This window comes from Barbus barbus (assembly GCF_936440315.1).
Source record: "Barbus barbus genome assembly, chromosome: 25".
In the NCBI taxonomy this organism is placed as follows: Eukaryota; Metazoa; Chordata; class Actinopteri; order Cypriniformes; family Cyprinidae; genus Barbus; species Barbus barbus.
The window spans coordinates 11599368-11621753 of NC_136753.1; the positions used below are offsets into that span (position 1 = coordinate 11599368).

The following is a 22386-nucleotide window of genomic DNA, read 5'->3' on the forward strand; positions in this document are numbered from 1 at the left end:
GTATATATGTACCTTGACTAGAGCTATTACACAGGTGACAGAAGGGGTCAGACTTTCTTTTCATTTTATATAATAAACAAGGAGTGGCATATGCCTTATAGATTAACTTATAATGGATCATTTGGTGAGCTGGGTTTTTAGAGGTAGCAAAACAATTTCCCCAGACGTTGTCCCAATCAATCACAGTGTCAAGTTCTCTTGCCCAGAAACCTTCAATCGGAATGTTTGAATACTGTCGTACTACAAGTGATGTATAAATTATATTCACAATACCTCTGGAAGCCATACTAGAATCTATCCAATTTACCATAGGATGAGGAGATATTTTAATCGACCAGGGTACTCCGTAAGCTTTCAGTGCAGATCTTAATCTTAAATACAGAAAAAAGGAAAATCCTGGGAGCGAGAACTCATCCTTTAGCATCTGAAAGGACTTAAGCCCATAATCGTTGTACAGGTCTTTTAAAGTGTAGATACCACATTCAGTCCAGCATTTGGAAACGAACGGTTTGTTGCCAGTACAAAGATTATTATTATGCCAAATGGGGGTAGAGTCACTGTAAGAATCTGAAGCTCCCATAATCTTCTCTGCTGCTTTCCAGGTTTTGATAGAATGGCATATAATTGGACCAAACTTTTCCAAAACTTTCTTCAATATTCCCGTAAAGGGTAAATCCTGTAGACGCAATGGGTAAATAATATTAGTTTCTAAAGCCCGCCATGGGACAGGGGAGTCAACATCTAGCCAAGTCCTAAGTGGTCTCATCTGGTATGATAAATAATAGGACCAAAAATCTGGTAGGGATAAGCCACCATGAGGTTTTAGCCGGTGCATCGATTTAAAACGAATTCTAGGCCGTTTATTATTCCACAAGAATTTGGATACTACTTTATTGATCTCATTAAAATAGCCAATAGGTGGTGTCAGAGGTAACACTGAAAATAAAAAGCTTAGCCTCGGAAGTATATTCATCTTAACGGTGGCTATCCTTCCATGAAGAGCCAGACAGAGTGGAGACCAACACAGAAGATCACTCTTAATCTTATCCAGAAGAGACTGATAGTTCCACTTGGAAATGCGAGATAATGAAGGAAAAACTCTGATTCCAAGATAATTAAATTGGTCGCTGACAGGAATTGTAGTGGGTAAATTCTGAATCTCTGATTTAGCAGCTAAATTAAGGGGCATAAGTATGGATTTGCTCCAATTAATCTTGTAACCAGACAGTTTACCGAATGTATCAAATAATTTTAAGCATTCCTTAACCGAGTCTGTGATGTTTGATATATACAACAAAACATCATCAGCGTAGAGTGATATTTTATGGGATGTATTCATACAACTTATTGGAACTATTGCAGAACATTGTCTGATTGCTTGGGCCAAAGGCTCTAATGACAAATTAAAAAGCAAGGGTGACAGGGGACAGCCTTGACGAGTGCCCCTGCCAAGATAAAAGGAAGGGGAGATAGAAGAACCAGTGATTACTCTGGCTGAGCATTTAGAATAAATAGTTTTGACTGCTTGTAGAAAAAAGGAGCCAAACTCAAAATATTCTAAGACAGACCACAAAAAGCTCCACTCGATTCTGTCGAATGCTTTCTCTGCATCCAGAGAAAGGATTGCAGAGGAAGCTGTATATGAGTCTGCTTGTTGAATAATATGCAGAAGCCTACGTATATTGTCTGCAGCAAATCTCCCCCTTAGAAAACCTGATTGATCATAGGTAATCAGGTCTCCTATACATCGATCCAATCTTAAAGCCAGGACCTTTGCCAACAGCTTTGAATCTGTGGATAGAAGGCTAATTGGCCTGTAGCTAGAGCATTCAAGTGGATCCTTACCTTTCTTCAGTAGCAAAGTTATTAAAGCTGTAGTTTGGTCCCTATGTAAAGCCCCCTTTTCTAACGCAAAGTTAAGAGAATTAAGAATCAAAGGCGCTATTATGTCCCATAATATCTTCAGTAACTCTGGGGGAATCCCATCTAGCCCAGGTGCTTTATTACTATTCATGCAATCCAAGGCGGATTTTAATTCCTCGATTGTCAAAGGGCTATCCAATATGTTGCGCTGAGAGTCATTTAATTTGGGTAGATTTAACTGTTTAAGGAATAAATCAAAGTTTGTTGGGTCAGAGTTGGATTCTGAAGTGTACAAAAGTTGGTAGTAGTTTCCAAATACCCTATTTACATCCTTAGGTTGAGTGTATACTGAGCCCTCATTTCTAATAGCTGATATACTAGTCTTAGATTCACTTATCTTTCAACCTCAAAGCCAACAGCTTGGAAGACCGTTCTCCATGGAAATAATATGATTGTCTAGTACGATGTATGATGAATTCAGCTCTATGTAAATATATGGATTTTAATTCCGATTTAAGGACATTTACTATTTTGGTTTTGGTCTCACAAAAGTTATTTTTTAATTCCTTTTCTAGTAGATCAATTTGTTTTTCTAATTCAAATTTACGGCTCTCCCTACGCTTTTTATTAAAGGACGAAAAACTTATACATTTACCTCTAATAAAACATTTAGTGGTTTCCCATAATACTTGGGGGTCAGAGGCTGAATCTCTGTTAATCTGTAAAAACTCCATCAAGGAGCTGCGTAACTCAGACACAAATGTACAGTCCTGTAACAAGGAGGTATTAAATCTCCATCGATTGCTTTTAGTGCCCAATGATGCGGGGGTTAAAGATGTAATTATCGGAGAATGATCAGATAAAAGAATCGGTAGAATATTAACTTTACTAATATAGGGAATCAGTGAAGGGGACATAAGTAGATAATCAATCCTTGAATAACTCTTATGACGAGCTGAAAAGAATGTATAATCCCTAGCCCCATCATTTTGTAACCGCCAAACGTCGCATATATTAGAGTGTTGCAAAAAGGAATTAAAACATCCAGAGATCACTGAATCAGACTTAGAGACATGAGATCTATCCAACTGGGGGTCCAACACCGCGTTAAAATCGCCCCCTAACACCACAAGACAGTCCTCTAAACTCACAACTAAACGTAGTAATTCTTGAAAAAATGAGTTATCACCCTCGGTGGGTGCATATATAGACATAAAAGCATAATTAGTATTATTTAAGGAAACAACAGCATAAGTGATTCGGCCTTCTGTATCTCCACCAGTTCTTATAATTGAAAAACCACTATTACGTTTAATCACTATCAGTACCCCTTTAGTTTTGTTAACAGCCGAAGAGGCAGATATCACTTTAAAATATCTATTTTGAAAGCGATGCACGTCCACTGATTTCAAATGTGACTCTTGTATAAGAGCAATAGAGACCTTTTTGCTTCTTAGGTAATCTAAGCATTTGGTTCGCTTAACAGGGCTGTTTAACCCATTGACGTTCCATGACAAAATATTTATAGCCATATATTAAAAAGAGAAAAGCAACTCACACCAACCACTAAGATGGGAGGACCAGAAAGTAATCGACCAGAAAGTAATCCACCAGAAAGATAACGGTGATCAGAGCATATGCATATGCATCTGGACATACAAATATTACGCAAACTAATACATAGGCATACATTAGACCAATTAAACTTACGTGGGCAGTCCGGGGCATAGAACAAAACAACAAAAATAAGAACAATGACAAAAACAAAAACAAAATGGGCAGTAAACAAAGAGTTAGAACACACTCTTCTATCTGCCCTCAAAGTAACAGCCTTTGGATACGCGGCCACCCTAGCCGTCCGGCTCGTCCGTCAACATCTGACTCGGTCATTTTTAGGATGGAGAGACTGTCAAATTTTCTCAGTAAAGTCCTCCATAGGAACTGCAGATTCATCCTCGTTCACCTCGGATTCTCGTGACGCAACCGCTACATCTTTCTTCAAAGAAGACTTTGTGGCGGGATCCAGATTGAGAACGAACTTTTCAACCTCTGCCGGTGTCTCGAGGTGAGAAATCTTCCCTCGGTGAGTAACTTTCACTACCGCGGGGTAAACCACAAAGGATGATATCCCCAGCTGAGTTAGTTTCTTCCTCGCCGATGCCATCGCTTTCCTTTTAGACGCCGTGTGAGTGCTATAGTCTGGGAAAAAAAGCAGCGGCGCTCCCATATGAAGAATTTGTCCAGCGCTTCGGGCTCCATTCAGGATTGCATTCCGGTCTCGATAACGCAGCATCTTGAAGATGAATGTACGAGGGGTTGATTTCGAACGTTCGCCGCTGTAAATACGGTGGGCTCTTTCAATCTCCATTTCTTTGCCAGCAAGAGAGGGAATCCATTTAGGAAGATGATTCTGTATAAATCCCAGAGGGTCATCTCCTTCTACTCCTTCTTTCAGCCCCACTAAACGGATATTGGACTGGCGACTTTTATCTTCGATTCTCGCCAACTTTTCCTGAAGAGAGTCCACTGCCAGCTTGACCTCCACGGTGTCTTTTTTTGCGTGACGAAGAGCTGTTTGCATGTTGTCAAAGTTGTTTCTTATCAGACGAACATCTTCTTCCAGAACTCCAAGTCTATCCGCAATTGGAGCGAATTCTTCCTTAAACAGTTCCCTGACGAGACTAAGGTGCATCTTTAACTCGTCGGCAACAATGGCCCGAAGTTCCCCTTCAGGAACATAATTAGGATCTTTAACTCGCTTTTTTTCTGGCGAAGCCAGTGTCAATTGACGTTTTGCCATCTTCATTCGTATCTCCTTTAAAACACTCAAAAGCTAACCGAATACTGATAGTTTTACTGAGAAAAAGAACAGATTAAGGGTACCGAGTCAGGGAGCTGTCGAACTACACTGCCATTGCCATCGGTGGGTCACGTGATCTCCCAGCTGTTACGTTTCTTTAAAAAGACGGTTGCTAACAAGTTGCTAAATGGGACTACAGGCGCTGTCGGAGACATTCAACGTCATCACGCCGAACAGGAACTCATTCTAACCCGCTTTTACAGTCTCGTGCTCTTTTGGATTAAAATTCATCCAGAGTAAATAATTATCATGGAAAATGTTTCTAAAAATAAGTTTAAAAGTGGTCGGAAACATGTTGGTGGTGACGTTGAAGGAGAGCGACCGTGGTGCTGTAGTTCGTTTATAGCCTAATGTTAGCTTTTTAGTTCTGGCGCTTGTATTTAGGCTTCAAAATTCATAAAATTTGTATTACTTTGTAAAGATTATCTCGATGGTCAAAACGTGGAAGTTTCATGAACTATGATTGAACACAGAGCTTATTTTTTGCGATTATCCAAAAGCCTATGGGAAAATCCTATTGGGTTTTTGTCGAGGGAACCAGTTTCATGCTAACAGCCGATCCGCCTACAGAGTGACGTCATAGTTCCCCCACTCTATTGATGATCGAAATAAGAAATTGCCAAAAATGCCCATCCCTAATTTCTAGTGTGTTTGGAAAATGTGGTGTATATAAAATGCTGGACATTGAAGATAAATTATTGCTGGGCAATGATTAATCACGATCGCATCCAAAATAAAAGTTTTTGTGTACATGATATTAGTGTGTACTTTGTATATTTATTATGTATATATAAATACACACATGCATGTATATATTTAAGAAAAACATGTTATGTTTATATATTAAATATACTTAAATTATATTAATATAAATACTTTTTTTTTTTTTAAGTGGCATACTGCCAAGTATGGTGACCCATACTCGGAATTCGTGCTCTACATTTAACCCATCCAACGTGCACACACACAGCAGTGAACACACACACACGCTGGACATTTATATATAGTCAACTTTATTTATATAGCGCTTTTAACAATACAGATTGTGTCAAAGCACTTAACAGTATCAAATTGGAGGATAGAGTGTCAGTGTTGTATAATAGTAAGATTAAACACTCAATTTTCAGTTAAAGGATTTCATCATTGAATTCAGAGATGTCATAGTCTAGCTCAGTTTAGTTTAAATAGTATCTGTGAAATCAAATTGACGATAATCGCTAAAAAATCAAGTGTCCCCAACTGAGCAAGCCAGAGGCGACAGTGGCAAGGAACCAAAATTTCCTCTGACAGAATGGAGAAAAAAACCTTGGGAGGCTCAGTCATGGGGCCAGTTCTCCTCTGGCCAGGATATTATTGTTTATTTATTGTTTAATTATTCATTTAATTAAAATTTTAAATGTATTATATTTGTATTTTTATATTGTTGCAATAATAGTATTATATAGTTAGGTATATTATTATATTTTTAGTTATTTTGTTATATTTTTAGTTTTATTGTATTTTTAGTCGAGGTCTTCACTGGGGATATGTCCTCGGGGCTAATCCAGGTGTCCGCCCTCCGCTGCCGATCAAGGCTGCAGACATCATCTCCCGGTGCCAATCCGCCATCTGATCCGGACAAGGACTGAGAAACAGAATAAGAAAGAAACAGACAAATATTAGCGTAGATGCCATTCTTCTTACGATGTAACGAGTACATCGCATGTTGTGAGGAGTGTTCCCACTTCCGGTTGATCTAATTAATGCAGCCTAACAATAGGGATGTGCGGGTCTAGTCGACTAAACGGTACAGCTCCTACTAGTCGACACTGAAAACAATAGTCGATTACACGAGAGAAACCCCCCCCCCCCCCCCCCCCCAAAAAAAATTTTTTTTATCATTCAACTTACCATCATTTTAACGTTACATTTAAAACATTTTAAATAAGTTAAAATAAAACTTTTGAAAAAGAATACATATCAAAATATTTAAATATTTTTAAAAGCATATCTGGGCAGAAACTACATTTTTACCTCAGACCTCTCATGCCTTGTCTTCACGTCAGTTGCTGCGAGCTTAGAATGACCACACGAAAGACCTATGCGTTAGCTTGGAGGCTAGCCAAAGCCAGTAATGTCAATCTTTCATACGTCGCTGCGGTCCGTGATCCCATCCACGCGATCTATTCTTCTAAACGAAGACCCACTTCGGTGGTGCTGCGGGATTTCCAGGCTCTTTTCGAAACTCTCTGCGTGCCTGTGACTTCAGTTCCTGCCGAGCGAGGTTTTCAAGTGCAGAATCGTCTAGTCCAGTCTTTCGCCAGACCACATTAACAAATGTGCATGGTCTGAGTAAGTAAAACTAGCATTCTTTTGTTTTTAGACAATATAGCCAACATGAAGTACATTTTATAAAGCCATTTTAATGCTATTCCTTGATAAACGTTTCAATTTTTTTTTTACTTTTGTTTTAATATGTTGGCTAACTTTATATGAAAATTAAGAATTCTGTCAGTCTATTGATTGATTTTCCATTTCTGCATTGCTCCAGCCGATCTGAATAAATAAGCTATGCACCGGTATATGTTGAGTGTTAGTGCCCTGCATTTCGGCCCGGGCCAAATTTTTTTTTTATATTGTAGACATCTATCGATTAGTGATGAAAAAAAAATCACAGCGCTGGTGGAAACAACAGGAAGCCACACGACTGAGAGCAGCTCGATGGTGTTTAGTGTCCCGCAGCAGCAGAGAGTGACTTCAGCGCAGCTGAATAGTTCTGCGTTCAAATGCACGCAATAGGCTAAAGCTTGCTGCAAAACCCCAGCAAACATAACCATGAATGTGTCTGCAGGAAATAGTAAGGAGATATTTGAACTATTTACTAATAAACTAATGTTTTCTGAGTCCGTGTCGCAAGGATGAAGTTGCTGATCCAGACTCACCTTCTCCTCATTAGACACGCCTTTAGAGAGAAATATGCATCTTTATTGATTGATTAAGATTATAATAAAAGAGTTTTTGTTTTCAATTTTTTTATTTCGTTAAGTAATAATTTAAAGCTTTCTATAGATATATTTATCATGTCTGTGAGGCATGTATTCGCTCAGTTTCGGTTCATTTTTGTGAAGCGCTCCTTCCTGTTCAAGACGGCAGAAAGCGCATCATGTTTGTTTTCTTTGTTTTATAAAAGAACTACCTTTTGTTGGTATTGTGAGTGCACACAAATACAAGTAGACCCTTTACAGGTCCGAATGATGTATTATAGATTAGATTAGATTCAACTTTATTGTCATTTATGCAGAGTACAAGTACAGAGCTAATGAAATGCAGTTAGCATCTAACCAGAAGTGCAAGAATATAGTGTTTTATATACATATAAGTGCAGAGTAAATGAAGATATGATTTACAGAATGTACAGTGGAATTGCTATATACAGTATTGAGCAGAGTATATACAGAATATAAATAGGAATGCAATGTAGGGATTGTATGTACATTATGAACAGAGCAATGTGGGATTATATATACACATTATGAACAGCAGAGACGTGAGAACAGTGGTAATAAATAAATAAATACAGCTCGATGAGTGTGTGCAAGTATTGATAGAACAATGTATTCTATGCAAAATAACAGTAGTGCAATATTTTATAGAAATAGTTTACTGTGCTTTGTACAGTAACAACTTTAGACAGTTTATATTGTAATAACTTTAACAAAGTGCAGTCTGTGCAAAATATGAGTAGTGCAAATGCATGTGTGTAAAGTACTGTGACCAGTGCAGTAATAATAAGCAGGTGCAGGAGTTAGATTAGTGGTGTGGCGTTCAGAAGTGTCACAGCTTCGGGGAAGAAGCTCTTCCTGAGCCTACTAGTGCGAGAGCGTAGGCACCTGTAACGCCTGCCGGATGGAAGGAGGGTGAAAAGTCCATGGTTAGGGTGAGAGGCATCCTTGATGATGTTTCTTGCCCTGCCCAGACAGCGCTTATGATAAATGTTCTCAATGGAAGTTAACTGGGTGCCGGTGATCCGTTGAGCAGTTTTCACCACCCGCTGGAGTGCTTTGCGGTCAGATGCGGAGCAATTGCTGTACCATACTGAGATGCAGTTCGTGAGTATGCTCTCAATGGTACAGCGGTAGAATTCCACAAGGATCCTGGGATTCAGGTGAACTTTCTTAAGGCTCCTTAAGAAGTAAAGGAGCTGCTGTGCCTTTTTGATACTTACCTTTATCAAAAAAACAAACAAACAAAAAAAGACGGCGTAGGCTATTTTAATTTGTTTCCACTGAAAACAATCCATGTGTTTGCGCTGGTGCCTCCATGTCCTGCAGAGCGCGCTTTAGCTTCCACTCTCCGCACAAACACACATTATTATTATAGCAGGTTTAACGTTTAAACATTGTTATATACTTGAACTGTTTTAGTATATCTATAGATTTTATTTTAGGCAAGTCGTGATGATATGAGAAGGCTAAATTTATCAAACATAGGCTATGATCAGCTCATGCCGCTGGCCGCTTGGTCGTTACTTTAAAAAAAACAAAAAAACTTATAGGCTATTTAACGAACAAAAATGCTCCCAACGTTTTTCTAAATTAACTTAATAAATAAGCAAAACGAAATATAATAATTTTGCCATTACACACAAAACTGAACTATTTTAATAGCCGAAACAGTAGTATAAACTGTTTTAGGAGAAGGGGAAAAAAAAGGGCTCGGGTCGGAAATTCTGATAAGCTGTCGGACGTGGGCCGGGCCTAGCCTGAGCGTCTCGGGCCAGGGCCGGGCTAGGGCCTAAATTTGAGGGCCGTGCAGGGCTCTGTTGAGTGTATGCTCTTTATTTTTTTCTGTTTAACGACCGCCTAATATTAAATGATGATAACGCGAGGCAAGCATAAGGCATAATCATGACTTATTTTTAGCAGAATTAATTGAGGGATTTGACAGTGTGATTCAAAGATTTAAGTATTTCAAGTGTAGGCTGTTATATAGACACACACACTTTTTTTTGCCATTTTTTGGGGGTTTCTAGCTTTTAGACTAGTCGACTAGTCGGATACAAAACTTCCGTTTAAACGACAGTCAAATTAGTCGTAGCACACATCCCTACCTAACAATCCTTTAACGGATCTGAATAATAGAAGTGTAGTAGTGTGTTATGTGTTAACCAGGTTAAAGAAATGTGTCTTTAATCTAGATTTAAACTGACAGAGTGTCTCTGCCTCCCGAACAGTTTTAGGTAGATTGTTCCAGAGTTTGGGTGCTAAATAGGAAAATGATCTGCTGCCCGCAGTCGATTTTGATATTCTAGGTATTATCAAACGGCCAGAGTTTTGAGAACGCAGCAGACGTGGAGGACTATAATGTGATAAGAGCTTGCTCAAGTACTGAGGAGCTAAGCCATTCAGGGCTTTATAATTAACAAGATTTTAAAATCTATACGATGTTTGATAGGGAGCCAGTGCAGTGTTGACAGAACCGGGCTAATATGGTCATACTTCCTGGTTCTGGTAAAAACTCTAGCTGCTGCATTTTGGACCAACTGTAGTTTGTTGATCAAGCATGCAGAACAACCACCCAGTAAAGCATTACAGTAGTCTAACCTTGAGGTCATAAATGCATGAATTAGCATTTCTGCATTTGAAGTTGAGAGCATGTTTTTGAGATGGAAAAACGCAGTTTTACAAATGCTAGAAATGTGGCTTTCAAATGAAATATTGCTATCAAACAGCACACCTAGGTTCCTAACTGATGAAGAAGAATTGACAGAGCAGCCATCAAGTGTTAGATAGTGTTCTAGATTATTATGTGGGGTTTTTAGGTCCGATAATTATACTGAGAATATTGCTATAAATTGTAGCAACACCTCCCCCATTACCTCTTGGACGTGGCTCATTTTTATAGCAGTAATCTTGGGGGGTAGACTCATTTAAAGTAATGTATTCATCTGGTTTTAGCCATGTCTCTGTCAAACAGAGCAAATCTAGGTTATGATCATTGATCAAATCGTTTACAAAAAGTGCTTTTGTAAGAGACCTGATATTCAATAAGCCAAGTTTTATCAACTGTTTCTCTGTATTGTAGGGCTGCCGTGATTCGTCGATTTTAGTCGACTGGTCGATTTTTAAAAATCGTCGACTTCATTTTGCTGGCGTCGACTGACCGGCAAAATACCGGAAGTGGCGCATTTCACGTACGAGAATCCATAAACACATTTTTAGACTATTTTCCAAGGCTGCATGATATATTAAACCCATTTAAAAAATCATAATTAAGCATAATTGTGAATTCACAAATGCTATGATTTAATTAAATAATTATATGCGATGCAGTTCACACAGTATGCTCTTTAATTATTTACATGCGTGTAGGTTAAGTACGTGCGTTTCACAGCGGCTCCGTTCACAGTAGTTCCACAGAAACTGTTATCATTTACATGTGTGGAGTGTCTCAAACTCCATTTCTGCATGTTGTTGTGAGTTTGTTTATTATAACGTTAATATGGGAACCCAATGCGCGCCATGTCATCAGATTTGTAAGGTAAATAATTTATAAATCTACACTAATACAGGAGAATACATCGCAATTTCAAAATAAAAGCTCAAACCCTCACTCTGATTTTACACAATTTGATGTCCACATATTCATGTCCACATATTCTGTCCTAAAGAATTGGCCAAATATTAAAGATTAAATGTACGATTGAATTAAATGGTGCTTGGTCAATATTAAACGGTAATGTGTAAAAATAATCATCAGGCCGTTGGCGCCTCCTGCAGGCCTTTGTTGTTATGCATAATCTACATTAGCTCTATTGTTTATAATACATTATGTATTTTAACAGTTTTGTTCAATAAAAACCATATGATTTCTTGCTTTTGATACTTTATTTGAACTAATTATTATTGCATCATTGCTATTATATATGAACTTTAAGTCATTTCAAAAGCTATTGTTCACTTAAATCCATTTTTATTACCACAAAAAAATATATAATTATAGGGCCCTATGAAATCCGTTTTATTTCCAAATTCAGTTTTTTAAAATTGTATTAATCAAAAAGCCTGTCTAATTAATTGAGTTTTACAGTTTTATCTGTACCAAATTCTGTTTTCCATTATTTTCTGGATTCCATTTGAATTTTTCCATTACATTTTAAAAATAAAAAGCATATCCAATTAATTGATTTTATATTTAAAAAAAAAGTATTTTTCAGAAATACTGCACATTTACTTTTTTCACCTAAATAAATTCTGGTAAATAATATTTCTGGTAAATACTCCTTTAAAAAGTGTTTTTTGATTATAATTTTATTATTAGTAGACTAGAACGCGAGGATAGGTTGTCATTCTCACACTATATTACTGAACTTTGATTTCAGTGATTTGGACTATGAGATGGACACTTGCTTTTTGCACTCTATGTTGCACTTCCCTTTTGTAAAAAAAAAAAAAGGATTTCATAGAAATTTGGATTTCATTTGGTTTAATAAAATATTTTTAAGTAAAATTGTTGATTTGTTTGCGGGAAATTAATAGTTTAGATTAATCGAAAAATTAGTCGATAGATTAATCAAAATAAAAATAGTCGTTAGTGGCAGCCCTACTGTATTGTAAACATTTTTTATTTGTTGAACATCAATTAAATTGTTACTCTTAATTTGGTTTCGACGTTTTGTGTATTTTCTAGTTCGGGGAACAGACACAGTCTCTATAGTGTGATATCTAGGTGAAAGAGTCTCTATGTGCTGAGAATTAACTGACTTCTGTGACGTGAGGCGGCTAGCAGACGGTCGGTTTAGCCAGTCTGTCTGCTTCCTGACCTGGGCCCCAGTTAGTCAAGTACGAACTCTAAGACTATGTGCCATATTTTTATAGAAGTGCCATATTTCCACCCCAGGAGGGATGAACACCATCTCTTTTCAACTGGTTAGGTCTGCCCCAAAAACTCATCCAATTGTCTATAAAGTCTATGTTATTCTGCGGGCACCACTTAGACATCCAGCCATTGAGTGACGACAGTCTGCTATGAATCTGGTCACCCCGGTAAGCAGGGAGGGGACCAGAGCATATTACAGTGTCTGACATCATACTTGCAAGTTCACACACCTCTTTAACAGTATTTTTAGTGATCTCCGACTGGCGAAGTTGAACATCATTAGCGCCGACGTGGATAACAATCTTACTGAATTTACATTTAGCATTAGCCAGCACTTTTAAATTTGCCAAGATGTCAGGCGCTCTGGCTCCCGGTAAACATTGGATTATGGTGGCTGGTGTCTCTATTTTCACATTCCGTACAATAGAATCGCCAATTACTGGAGCACTTTCATCAGGTTTCTCAGTGGGTGTGTCACTCACCGAGTGGGGAGAACCTGTTTGATGTTTTGATTGGAACGGAAGAGTGGTGTTTTGACCCGCGACTAGGCCGCCTTACAGTCACCCAGTTGCCCTGCTGCTCTAATGCCGGAACCGAACAATGTACAGGACTCCCTGAGCTAGTCGCATCCAAGGCCGTATCTACAGCCCTCACATTCTTACTATCCTCAACTAAAGTTCTAAAATCTTCTCTGTCAGCCTAACTATTTCCCTGCATTTATCACATGTGAATCCCTCGTCGCCGACAGAGAGAGATAAACTGTACATGTGGCAAGCAGTGCAAACAACAATAGCAGGAGAAGAAGCCATTGCTCACCATTACTGATGAATGATACCAACTTAACTTACCACTTACCACTGTTGTTTGATGAACTCGTGAAAAACGGAGCGAGAAAAAAGAAAACAGTAATAGGCGCGAATAGAAACGTGAATGGAACGCGGTATTAAACGCGAACGATCAAATTAGTTAGATTAGTTTGATAGATAATACCAGAAATATGGTGGGAATTTAGTTATATATTATCACTTTAAACAACAGAGAGTGAAAGTAAGTTAAAGATTCAATAAAAAATAATAAATATACACAGCACACATACATATGTTATGTACACAACTTTTATTTAGGATGTGATTAATCGTTGCCCAGCACTAAGATAAATTAAACATTTAAACTAGTAACCCTTGATATTCTGAAATGTTTAATGCTATTAAATGATAGTTTTAGTATTTACAATATTAGTAAAAGTTAAAAAGTTATCCTAAAATAAAACTGAAGATGTCTTAAGACAAAGCTGATATCTCAATGAGACGTATAAGAGAATCACCCCTTAGTATCCTGAGCGTAGAGTAAGCTCTGTCAGAGCCATAGCCTCAGACAGCATGGGTTTGAATCCCAGCTAAAGGTACTTTCATGCTCCTGTTAAGTTCTCACCTGTACAATTGATTCTTGTCTCTACTCCTACTGTCCTGACCATTAAAGGTGAAAAAACTCCATTGCAATCAAAAATAAAAAGCAACCTCCGAGCAGTAAAACATTTTTATGGAGTCTTGCAAGAGATTACAGCAAGACAATAAAGAGATCTCCCATGTTTCTCACATGTTTCTTTCCTATTGTCATTTTGGATTCCTTTCTATCAGAACTTTCTTTCTTTCTATCAGACATGTCTCAGACGTGTCTACTTTTATTTCTCGTAAGGATTTTTAGGAGAAACATCTGAGACACTGTTGAGACTAAAATGAGAAATACATGAGAATCACAACTAAGTCTCCTGAGGTTAGAAAGAGCAACCACTGAACAATAAAATATTCCTATAATGGAGTCTTGATAGAATATCTCTTTATTGTCTTGCTGCAATCTCTCTGTTTTTTTTGCACCACATTCTCAGTTTTGACTCTTTTGTTCTCAAATATTTTTCATGTCTCATTTGTGTCTACTTCTATTTATCCTAATTAATTTGAGGAGAAACATCTGAAATGATGTTGATACTAAAATGAGAGATATATAAGAATCTCATCTAAGTCTCCTGAGTTTAGGAAAAGCAACTACTGAGCAATACAATTTTCCTTTGGGATTGCTTTAATTAGTGATCTCTTGTGATATCTTGGACCTGTTGGAGTGGAGCAGGAAATATCAGGGACAATATGCTTTTGCACAGAGCTCTTTATTTGTAGATACCTGAAGAAGTTATTTTGTGGTAATTTTAAATTTAGCCCACAGCTGTTCAAATAATACCAACTCCACGTTTTCAAATTGATAAATGATCAAAAGTGGTTATACCAACTTCTCTCAACAATGTAAAACCATTATCCATTATTCCAGGCTGAAAATAAAAATTTCCTTGTATTGAAGTAACAGGCGACAATGCTATGGCTTTCCCTTCACAATTCCGGATTATATTCCACACTCGTAATGTGTTACTAATAATCCTGTTCTACCCTAGACCAGATTTTTTTTTACATCTAAAACAAATGGGAGACAGGCCAGAGAGATTGGTAAACCATTACCTAAGTTGACTGATTCAGTGATTGATTGATTAAATTTTATGTTGTTTATTATTTACCAAAATACCATAAATATGCAGATTACATCTCACAGCCTCTGCTAGAGGTTCAATAACCATAGCAAAAAGCAAGTGCCCCTTCCTCATTTGAAACTCTCAGAACGCCTGCCATTTGTAATAACTGCTGTTACTGGACTATCATTCATTATCTTAATAAATAATTATCCTGAATTCTAACACAGTATTTTTTTTTTTACCTCATAGGTTCTGTATGAAGATTGTAAAATGGTGACTCTTAATGCCCCTTATGTGGCTGGTTTCCTGGGCTTCAGAGAAGTCCCACCTCTTCTACAGGCCCTGGAGAAACTGAAGAACATACAGCCAAATCTAATGCCACAGGTTAGAGTCATGATCACATCTGTTGCCCCAGTTTAGAGTGACACGGTTACTGACAGTCTCACTTAGCCAGACTTTTGGCTTTTCTGGTTAGGAATAGGAACATCATCAGAACTGGTTGATAAAGGCTTAAAATGTAAACATTTGCCCAATATGAAAAAGTTATGCCAATGATTTTTTTCGATAAGATGCATGTTAATTATGCACCTGCAATAACTCTTGTGTTCAAGGAGTGCAGTATATCATTTGATCTAAAATTACATAACACATGATTTCCATGTTACTAACAGGTACATCATTTAGTCACTGGCTTGATTTACTGAGGCATAAATAGCAATAAACATTTTTTCTGACTGGAGGGCCGTAGCTAGGGTATGACTTAAGAACATTCAGGTAGAACTGACTGGACAGGTAGAACTGACTGTACATAAGTAAAAAAAAATCACTGATCACAGATTAGGCATTAGAATTAACAGTTACTTGCAGTACATGTTACTGCATTACTGTCATGTCCTCATTTTTCTGTAAGTCTGTTTGCAAAGTCTGCGTTGAATAGTGACCAAAGAATCCGCAGTGAAATGAACCATCTAAACAAATAATACTCTACTTAGACATTCACATGTAATGTTATTTTTTTAGTCCAGTGGTCCTGTTGTATTTCTACGAAGATTAAAAAGACTTATACAAAGAATTAAAAAAAAATTAAGTAAAGCCTTTAAAACTGTTTTAAAATGTTTGTCCTTGCAATGTAATAATGTGATGATTAATGGCACATTATAATTAATCAATCATATGCGGTTACATTCTGCATTTAAAGAACTTACACCTCAGCAACCACATAAATTGTTGCCGCTGCCAACACCCCCCACCCCACCCCACTCACACTAAATTTTGAACACTGATCAATAGGTTGATTGTTAACAGTTATTATTTTGCTTTACTGATATGCATTACTGATATACAAATACAACCAAGGTTGTTTTTAAACACCAAATCAATTTCTCTCTCATTTCTCCCTCTCTGTTTCTCCTTATCTCCTTTTTTTGTGTTCTCCATCACCCACTCACATCCAGACCTTTACTTATTTACACTCACTGCTGTTTGATTCTAGAAGTGAATGTTCCACAAATGTTCACTAAAGCTTTTGCTGCAAGTTATTCCTCCTCTTCACTCATCTTACCAAACACAGTCTTACATATTCATCTGAGCCCACCAGCATTACTTTTGAAGCTATTTCTGAACCCATCGCCTCTGAACCTGTTTACACCTAATGCATTTTCAGTGACACGATAACAAGTAATCAGCCAATGTGCGTTATTGTTTACACCTGGTTTTAACATGCATTTCAAATGCATTCATTTTTTTATTTTTTTTATATTGCAGAAATTGAGCATTAAAATTAAATAGCAAACATAAAGGTGCTTTACGAAAGACAAAATACATGTCATGGATCTGCAAGAAAGAGGAACCAGAGCAGAATGAGCAGTGAATATGTTTTATTGATTAGACTGCCCAGGCAAAAAAAAGTGCACTTCCATAATGTACTTAAAGTTTTCTATTTTCACATACTAATTTTGTACTTAATATACTAAAATTATTCTTTAGTACTTAAAATAATCCTAAGAACATCTAAGTGTGCTATTTTGGGACACCGTGAATATGAACTAAAATGTATTTAGTTACCACTTGTAGTACACTTGAACCCATCTTTCATACACTAGTATGATCTCATACTAACCTTATTAAATGTCTCATCTTTCACATCAAATTCTTACGTTTAATTTAATTCAGTTAGAATAATAAGAAACTGTAGAGTTGTTGCCATTCAAATGAAATAAGTATCAAGAAGCATCATCTTTCCACTGCAGGAAACACAGAAGCTGCATCTGAAGTGGTATTAGATGTATTTACACAGGCTGTTTGATGAAGCTGAGGTGCCATAAATACAACATAAGAAATAAGAAATGTTGGAAAAAATGCAATGATAGTTTTAATTATAATTATATAATTCAGTATGAAAACAAACCATTAGGTGGCAGCAAATGACTGTTTGAATGAGTCAATCAATTATTCCTTCATTCAACAGATTCGTTCAAACGGCTGTTTCGTTCAAAAACGAGGCAAGTGACAGTTTTTATGAATGGGTTACTGAATCATTGACTCAAAACTTCAAAAACGAACGAAAACGAAATTCATTTAGTTAAGAAACACCGCTGTGTTGGTTGAAGACACACAACAGTTCTGCTGTGGCTTTGATTGGACCTGTTTTCAACAACGAAATTGAGCTAAAACCGTCAATATTGTGTCTAAAATGTAAGTCACTTAATTTTAACTTCTTGAACTACTATTATATAAAATAACATTGTAATCGTGTTGAAACATCTTTGTCGTGCAATGTTGCTCATATCATATATCATAAATTTATTTTCTTTCTTTTTTTCTACCGCACTATAACTTTCTGTGAGTGCTGCTGCGTTCATTTGTTTTGATTTCTGCACGAGTCTCTCTCACACACTCACTCAGGCTGCGCAAGCCTCATCTGGCACGACACCGGTCGATCGGTGCATTTCTATTTAAAATGTTAATTTTCTTTAGCTAAAGTCTTCATTGTGTCCTCCTACTCTCAAACTATGCGGCTTCTCTGACTTCCTCATCGACCTGAAACATGCCTCCCTCACGCTGATCTCTCCTGTCACCTGATCCTTACTAGAAACTGAGAAATTACTCATAGTTAGTAATGGTCATAGTCCAAAATGTATATTCATAAAAAAGCACACAAGACACAAACAAAGTACATAAAATGTAACTAGATATATAAATAAATAAAGGAATACAAATAATGTAAAGATAGGTATGAACTGTGAGAAACAGAGACAGCTAGAATCACTATATGTATATAGCATGAGAATACTCACCGTTAAAGTTAGCGATGTAACTCAAAATATATAATTTGAAACTTTCTTAGCTTCTCTTTCTTACTGTTGGATGTGACAGCTGATTGCCTCATGATACGATTAACGTCATTCACGGTAATCCGGGGAAGCTCTTGTAAACAGCATGTGTAATATGTCATCCTCTCCTGCGCCATTTTCACAGTTATTGGCAATAGTAAAAAAGGCTTCCGGCTCTGCACCGGATGTAACAGAGCTGGCTGAGACCAAACGCAGAAGCGATCGTACATGGAGTCTATTACCAGTGGCTGCGACAACACATTGAGGTCTGATGAAGTGAAATGATCACACTGTGCAAGAAACTGAACATAATTTACAACATTATTACCTTTAATCCACAGCCTGGGCAAACGCTTTTCAGTGTGTTCACAACTTTTTTCCTCTGTCACAAGATGATGTAAGCAGATGATGCTGTTTGTTTACAACAGAGAGTGTGTACTCATGAAGTGATTTATCAGCATTTTTTGAACAATGACAAATGTGATATATATTTACAATTCAATAATAATAAGTTAATATTGTCTGCAAAATTGTGTAAACATTTTTATCACAGAAAAATTGTTGTGAAAAATCCTAAGAAAACACAATAGATGTTTGACTTGAAGCAGCACTGCACTGACTGTTCTGTGTATGACATCAAAGTACTGCAAGAGCAATTAGAGAGCATTTTTGAAAGTTTTCTTTTGATGCTAAATAAATCTTGCCGTTTTGCTTTTTTGTTAAAGCAGTGTTGCTGTTGTAAAGTTGTACAGCTACAGTTGTGTTGCTGGGTTTTTTTCTTATCAGTCTGTATATACAGCAATTTTATGCTCCGCTCAGTTCAAATTTGAAAGTGAAAGTGAAGTGACGTGTGGCCAAGTGTGGTTAAGTATGGTGACCCATACTTGGCATTTGTGCTCTGCACACACAGCAGTGAACACACACACACACCATGAACACACACCCAGAGCAGTGGGAAGCCAATGCTGCGGCGCCCGGGGAGCACTTGGGGGTTCGGTGCCTTGCTCAAGTGTCTCACCTCAGTTGTGGGGTGACAATTGACAATTCCTGCCGGACCTGAGACTCGAACCCGCAAACTTTGGGTTACAAGTCCGACACTCTATCCATTAGGCCAGGGGTGGGGAATGTTGAATTGAACGGACCATAAAATTGATCCTGGAGGGCCGGTGTCAATGCAGAGTTTAGTTCCAATTCTAATACCTGAAGCAGCTAATCAAGGTCTTCAGGATGCAGTTAGGTATTTTTTTCCAGGGTTTTTCAGGGTTGGAGCTAAACTCTGCAGGAGAGTGGCCAGGCTCAACGTTCCCCACCCCTATATTTGGCCATGACTGCCCCCCATTCATCATAAATGTGTGTGCACACTGCAAGAGCTGTGTGGATCATTACCATTCTGCTCTTGTGGGGGTGGGTAGGGTTGTTAAATATATATATATATATTTTTTTTTTTTTTTTTTTTTTTATTTTGGTCAACTCACTTGTTTCAATAACATTCTAAAATCACTTCATTCCAAAAATACAATACATTATGCTACTGAATAAACTGACTAGTTTGTAGTATAAGTTGCTTCAGAGGCATAAGGAATTGCAAGTATTACATACAACAATAATAAATCAGTCCATTCATATAAAAAAGAAAATTTACTTTTGGTACTTAAGTACTTTTAACAGCAAGTACTTCTGTATTTTTACTTAAGTAAAAATCTGTCTTTACAACTTTCACTTGTAATTGAGTGATATTTGACCAGCAGTATCTGTAATTTTACTCAAGTAATGGAATCGTGTACTCTGTCCACCTCTGCACCCACCATTTCTTAATCATGAAGCACACTGACATCAGAGGAGGGTCTGCTACTCCTACTGAAGGAGGATCCACTCAGTTAAACAGCTTGCTCCACAAACTCACAAAATATCCCTCGAGGACTGTCACAGAAAATTTGTGATTGGAGTGGTTCATAGTCAAGAGCAGTAAAAGATGATCAAAGTATTGTCTTGGAAGTGTGCAAGTAATGTCCAGAAACTCATGAGTGTGGTGCAGGAGGGAGAGCTCTCCCTGGTGCAGGATAATAAACAACATGGCGGCGCGCACAGACGCAGCGGCTTCTCTCTCTCCCGACAAAACGGTGTTTTTGTGTTTTTTGTCTTGTAAGTCGCAATGTCTTTTTACATCTTCGTTACGTCTACCTGTCTTTAAGCGCGCATACAGTCGTGAGTTTCTGCTCAGTGTCGGCAGAATCACATTTTTAGAGTTCAGTGCACGCCGAAGAGCTGCGGGACCTCGGTCTGCTCCGAAGGCCTACTCCATCACCGACCCCCACTACTGCATCTCGCCCACAGCGGAGGTGCTACAAGCGGCGTGAGAGGAAGCAGAAGAGGGGTAAGCGCGGAGGTATCCGAGCTAGGCTAGCGGCCAACCCACACAAGCCAGCTATCCCCACCATCGTACTGGCGAACGTACGCTCTTTGGACAATAAACTGGACTACATCCGACTACTTCGCTCTACTCAGAGGACTGTAAGAGACTGTTGTGTTTTTGTGTTTACGGAAGCATGGCTTAACAACAGCGTACCGGACTGCGCCATACAGCTCGACCAGCTAACATGCTATCGAGCTGACAGAGCTCTCGTCGAGGGAGGTAAGATCCGCGGCGGCGGGCTTTGTGTTTACATCAATGATGCATGGTGCCGCGACGCTGTTGTGGTCTGCAAACACTGCTCACCTTTGGTGGAGTTTGATTATTAAGTGCCGGCCGTTCCATCTACCGAGGGAATATACAGCCATACTGCTCGTTGCTGTATACATCCCTCCCAGCTCCAACAACAACAACAGGAGTGAGGCACTAAATGATCTGTACCACCACACCAGTGAGCAGCAGGCAGCCCACCCAGATGCTTTTCTCATCTTGGCTGGGGATTTCAACCACGCAGACTTAACCTGTTAACCTTCACTGCCATTTGTGGCCTCGCAGGTGAAAATAACCTACCTAAATTAAAATGGTAACAGTTTGTGACAAAGTGTGCTTACACAAACAAATTAGGTATCTTTGGAAAGAAGAGACTCTGGGCTTTACTATCTATCATCCAGAGTTGATAATGCTCAAAAAGATAAAAAGTTATAGGCACTGACGTGCCTTGAAAAATATTTTTCCACACTGAATGTTTTTTTTATTTCATATACAAATACATGAAATAAGTCCTGGCGCAATCCAGAAAAGTAATGGATCGAAAGCCACTGGTCTCATGAGTTCATATTTCAAATTTGAAGAAGATACCATGAAAAATGAGATTCCTGCAATATTTTCTGAAACTATTTATAGTCCCCCCCCTCCCCCCTGTTTGAGGAAAAATAACCACCAAATGGATTGCAGAATTATACAAGCTATTTTAGTCATTATACATGTTCCTGCATAGTTTTTCAATTATAAAATAATAGACAGATTTATTTGAGCACTAAAAAATACAAAAATAATTATTTGAGTAATAAAAAGGAAAAAAAATAGAAAAAAAATGCTTTGTATATAGTATGTATACTGAAGTATTCTTCGTTATTCGTTATTACAATGATAAATATCACTGCCAGACGTGAAGTGATATTGCCAGACATGGTCATAGAGTCAGTAAACACACGCTGATGTGCTTCCATTCAGATTATAATCAAACAGATGGGCCATATAATCAATAATAGCTGATCAATGAATCACAATGATAGCCGTCATAGAGTCGCTAATAAACACGCTGATGTGCGTCCATACATATTATAATCATGCAGACACGGCCACATTCCCCACACAATACACACACACACAAATAAAAAATGTAGAAGAAAAAAAAAAACAGTTTTTTATGGATAAAGCAGATCGCTAAGTTACGCCCCGCTCAGATGACAGAAGCGTCATAGCCCGCGTCAGAGCTCGCAGGAGGGAGCGCCAAATTCAAATAATCTATATTCCGCTTTTCTGAGAC

The 22386-nt window shown here is 37.9% G+C and overlaps 1 protein-coding gene across 4 annotated transcripts in view; it reads left to right on the top strand.

Annotated features, from left to right (window-relative positions):
* LOC306845119 (endonuclease V-like) overlaps nt 1-22386 on the top strand; it is a 79847-nt gene that overhangs the window by 16241 nt on the left and 41220 nt on the right. For all 4 annotated transcript variants that reach the window (XR_013781968.1, XR_013781969.1, XM_079377710.1 and 1 more), the window contains exon 3: nt 15345-15479. Coding sequence is in view for 2 of the 4 variants with exons in the window: in XM_079377710.1 (XP_079233836.1) it covers nt 15345-15479 (135 nt within the window). In the remaining 2 variants the exon portion in view is untranslated. The remainder of the gene's footprint in view (nt 1-15344; nt 15480-22386) is intronic.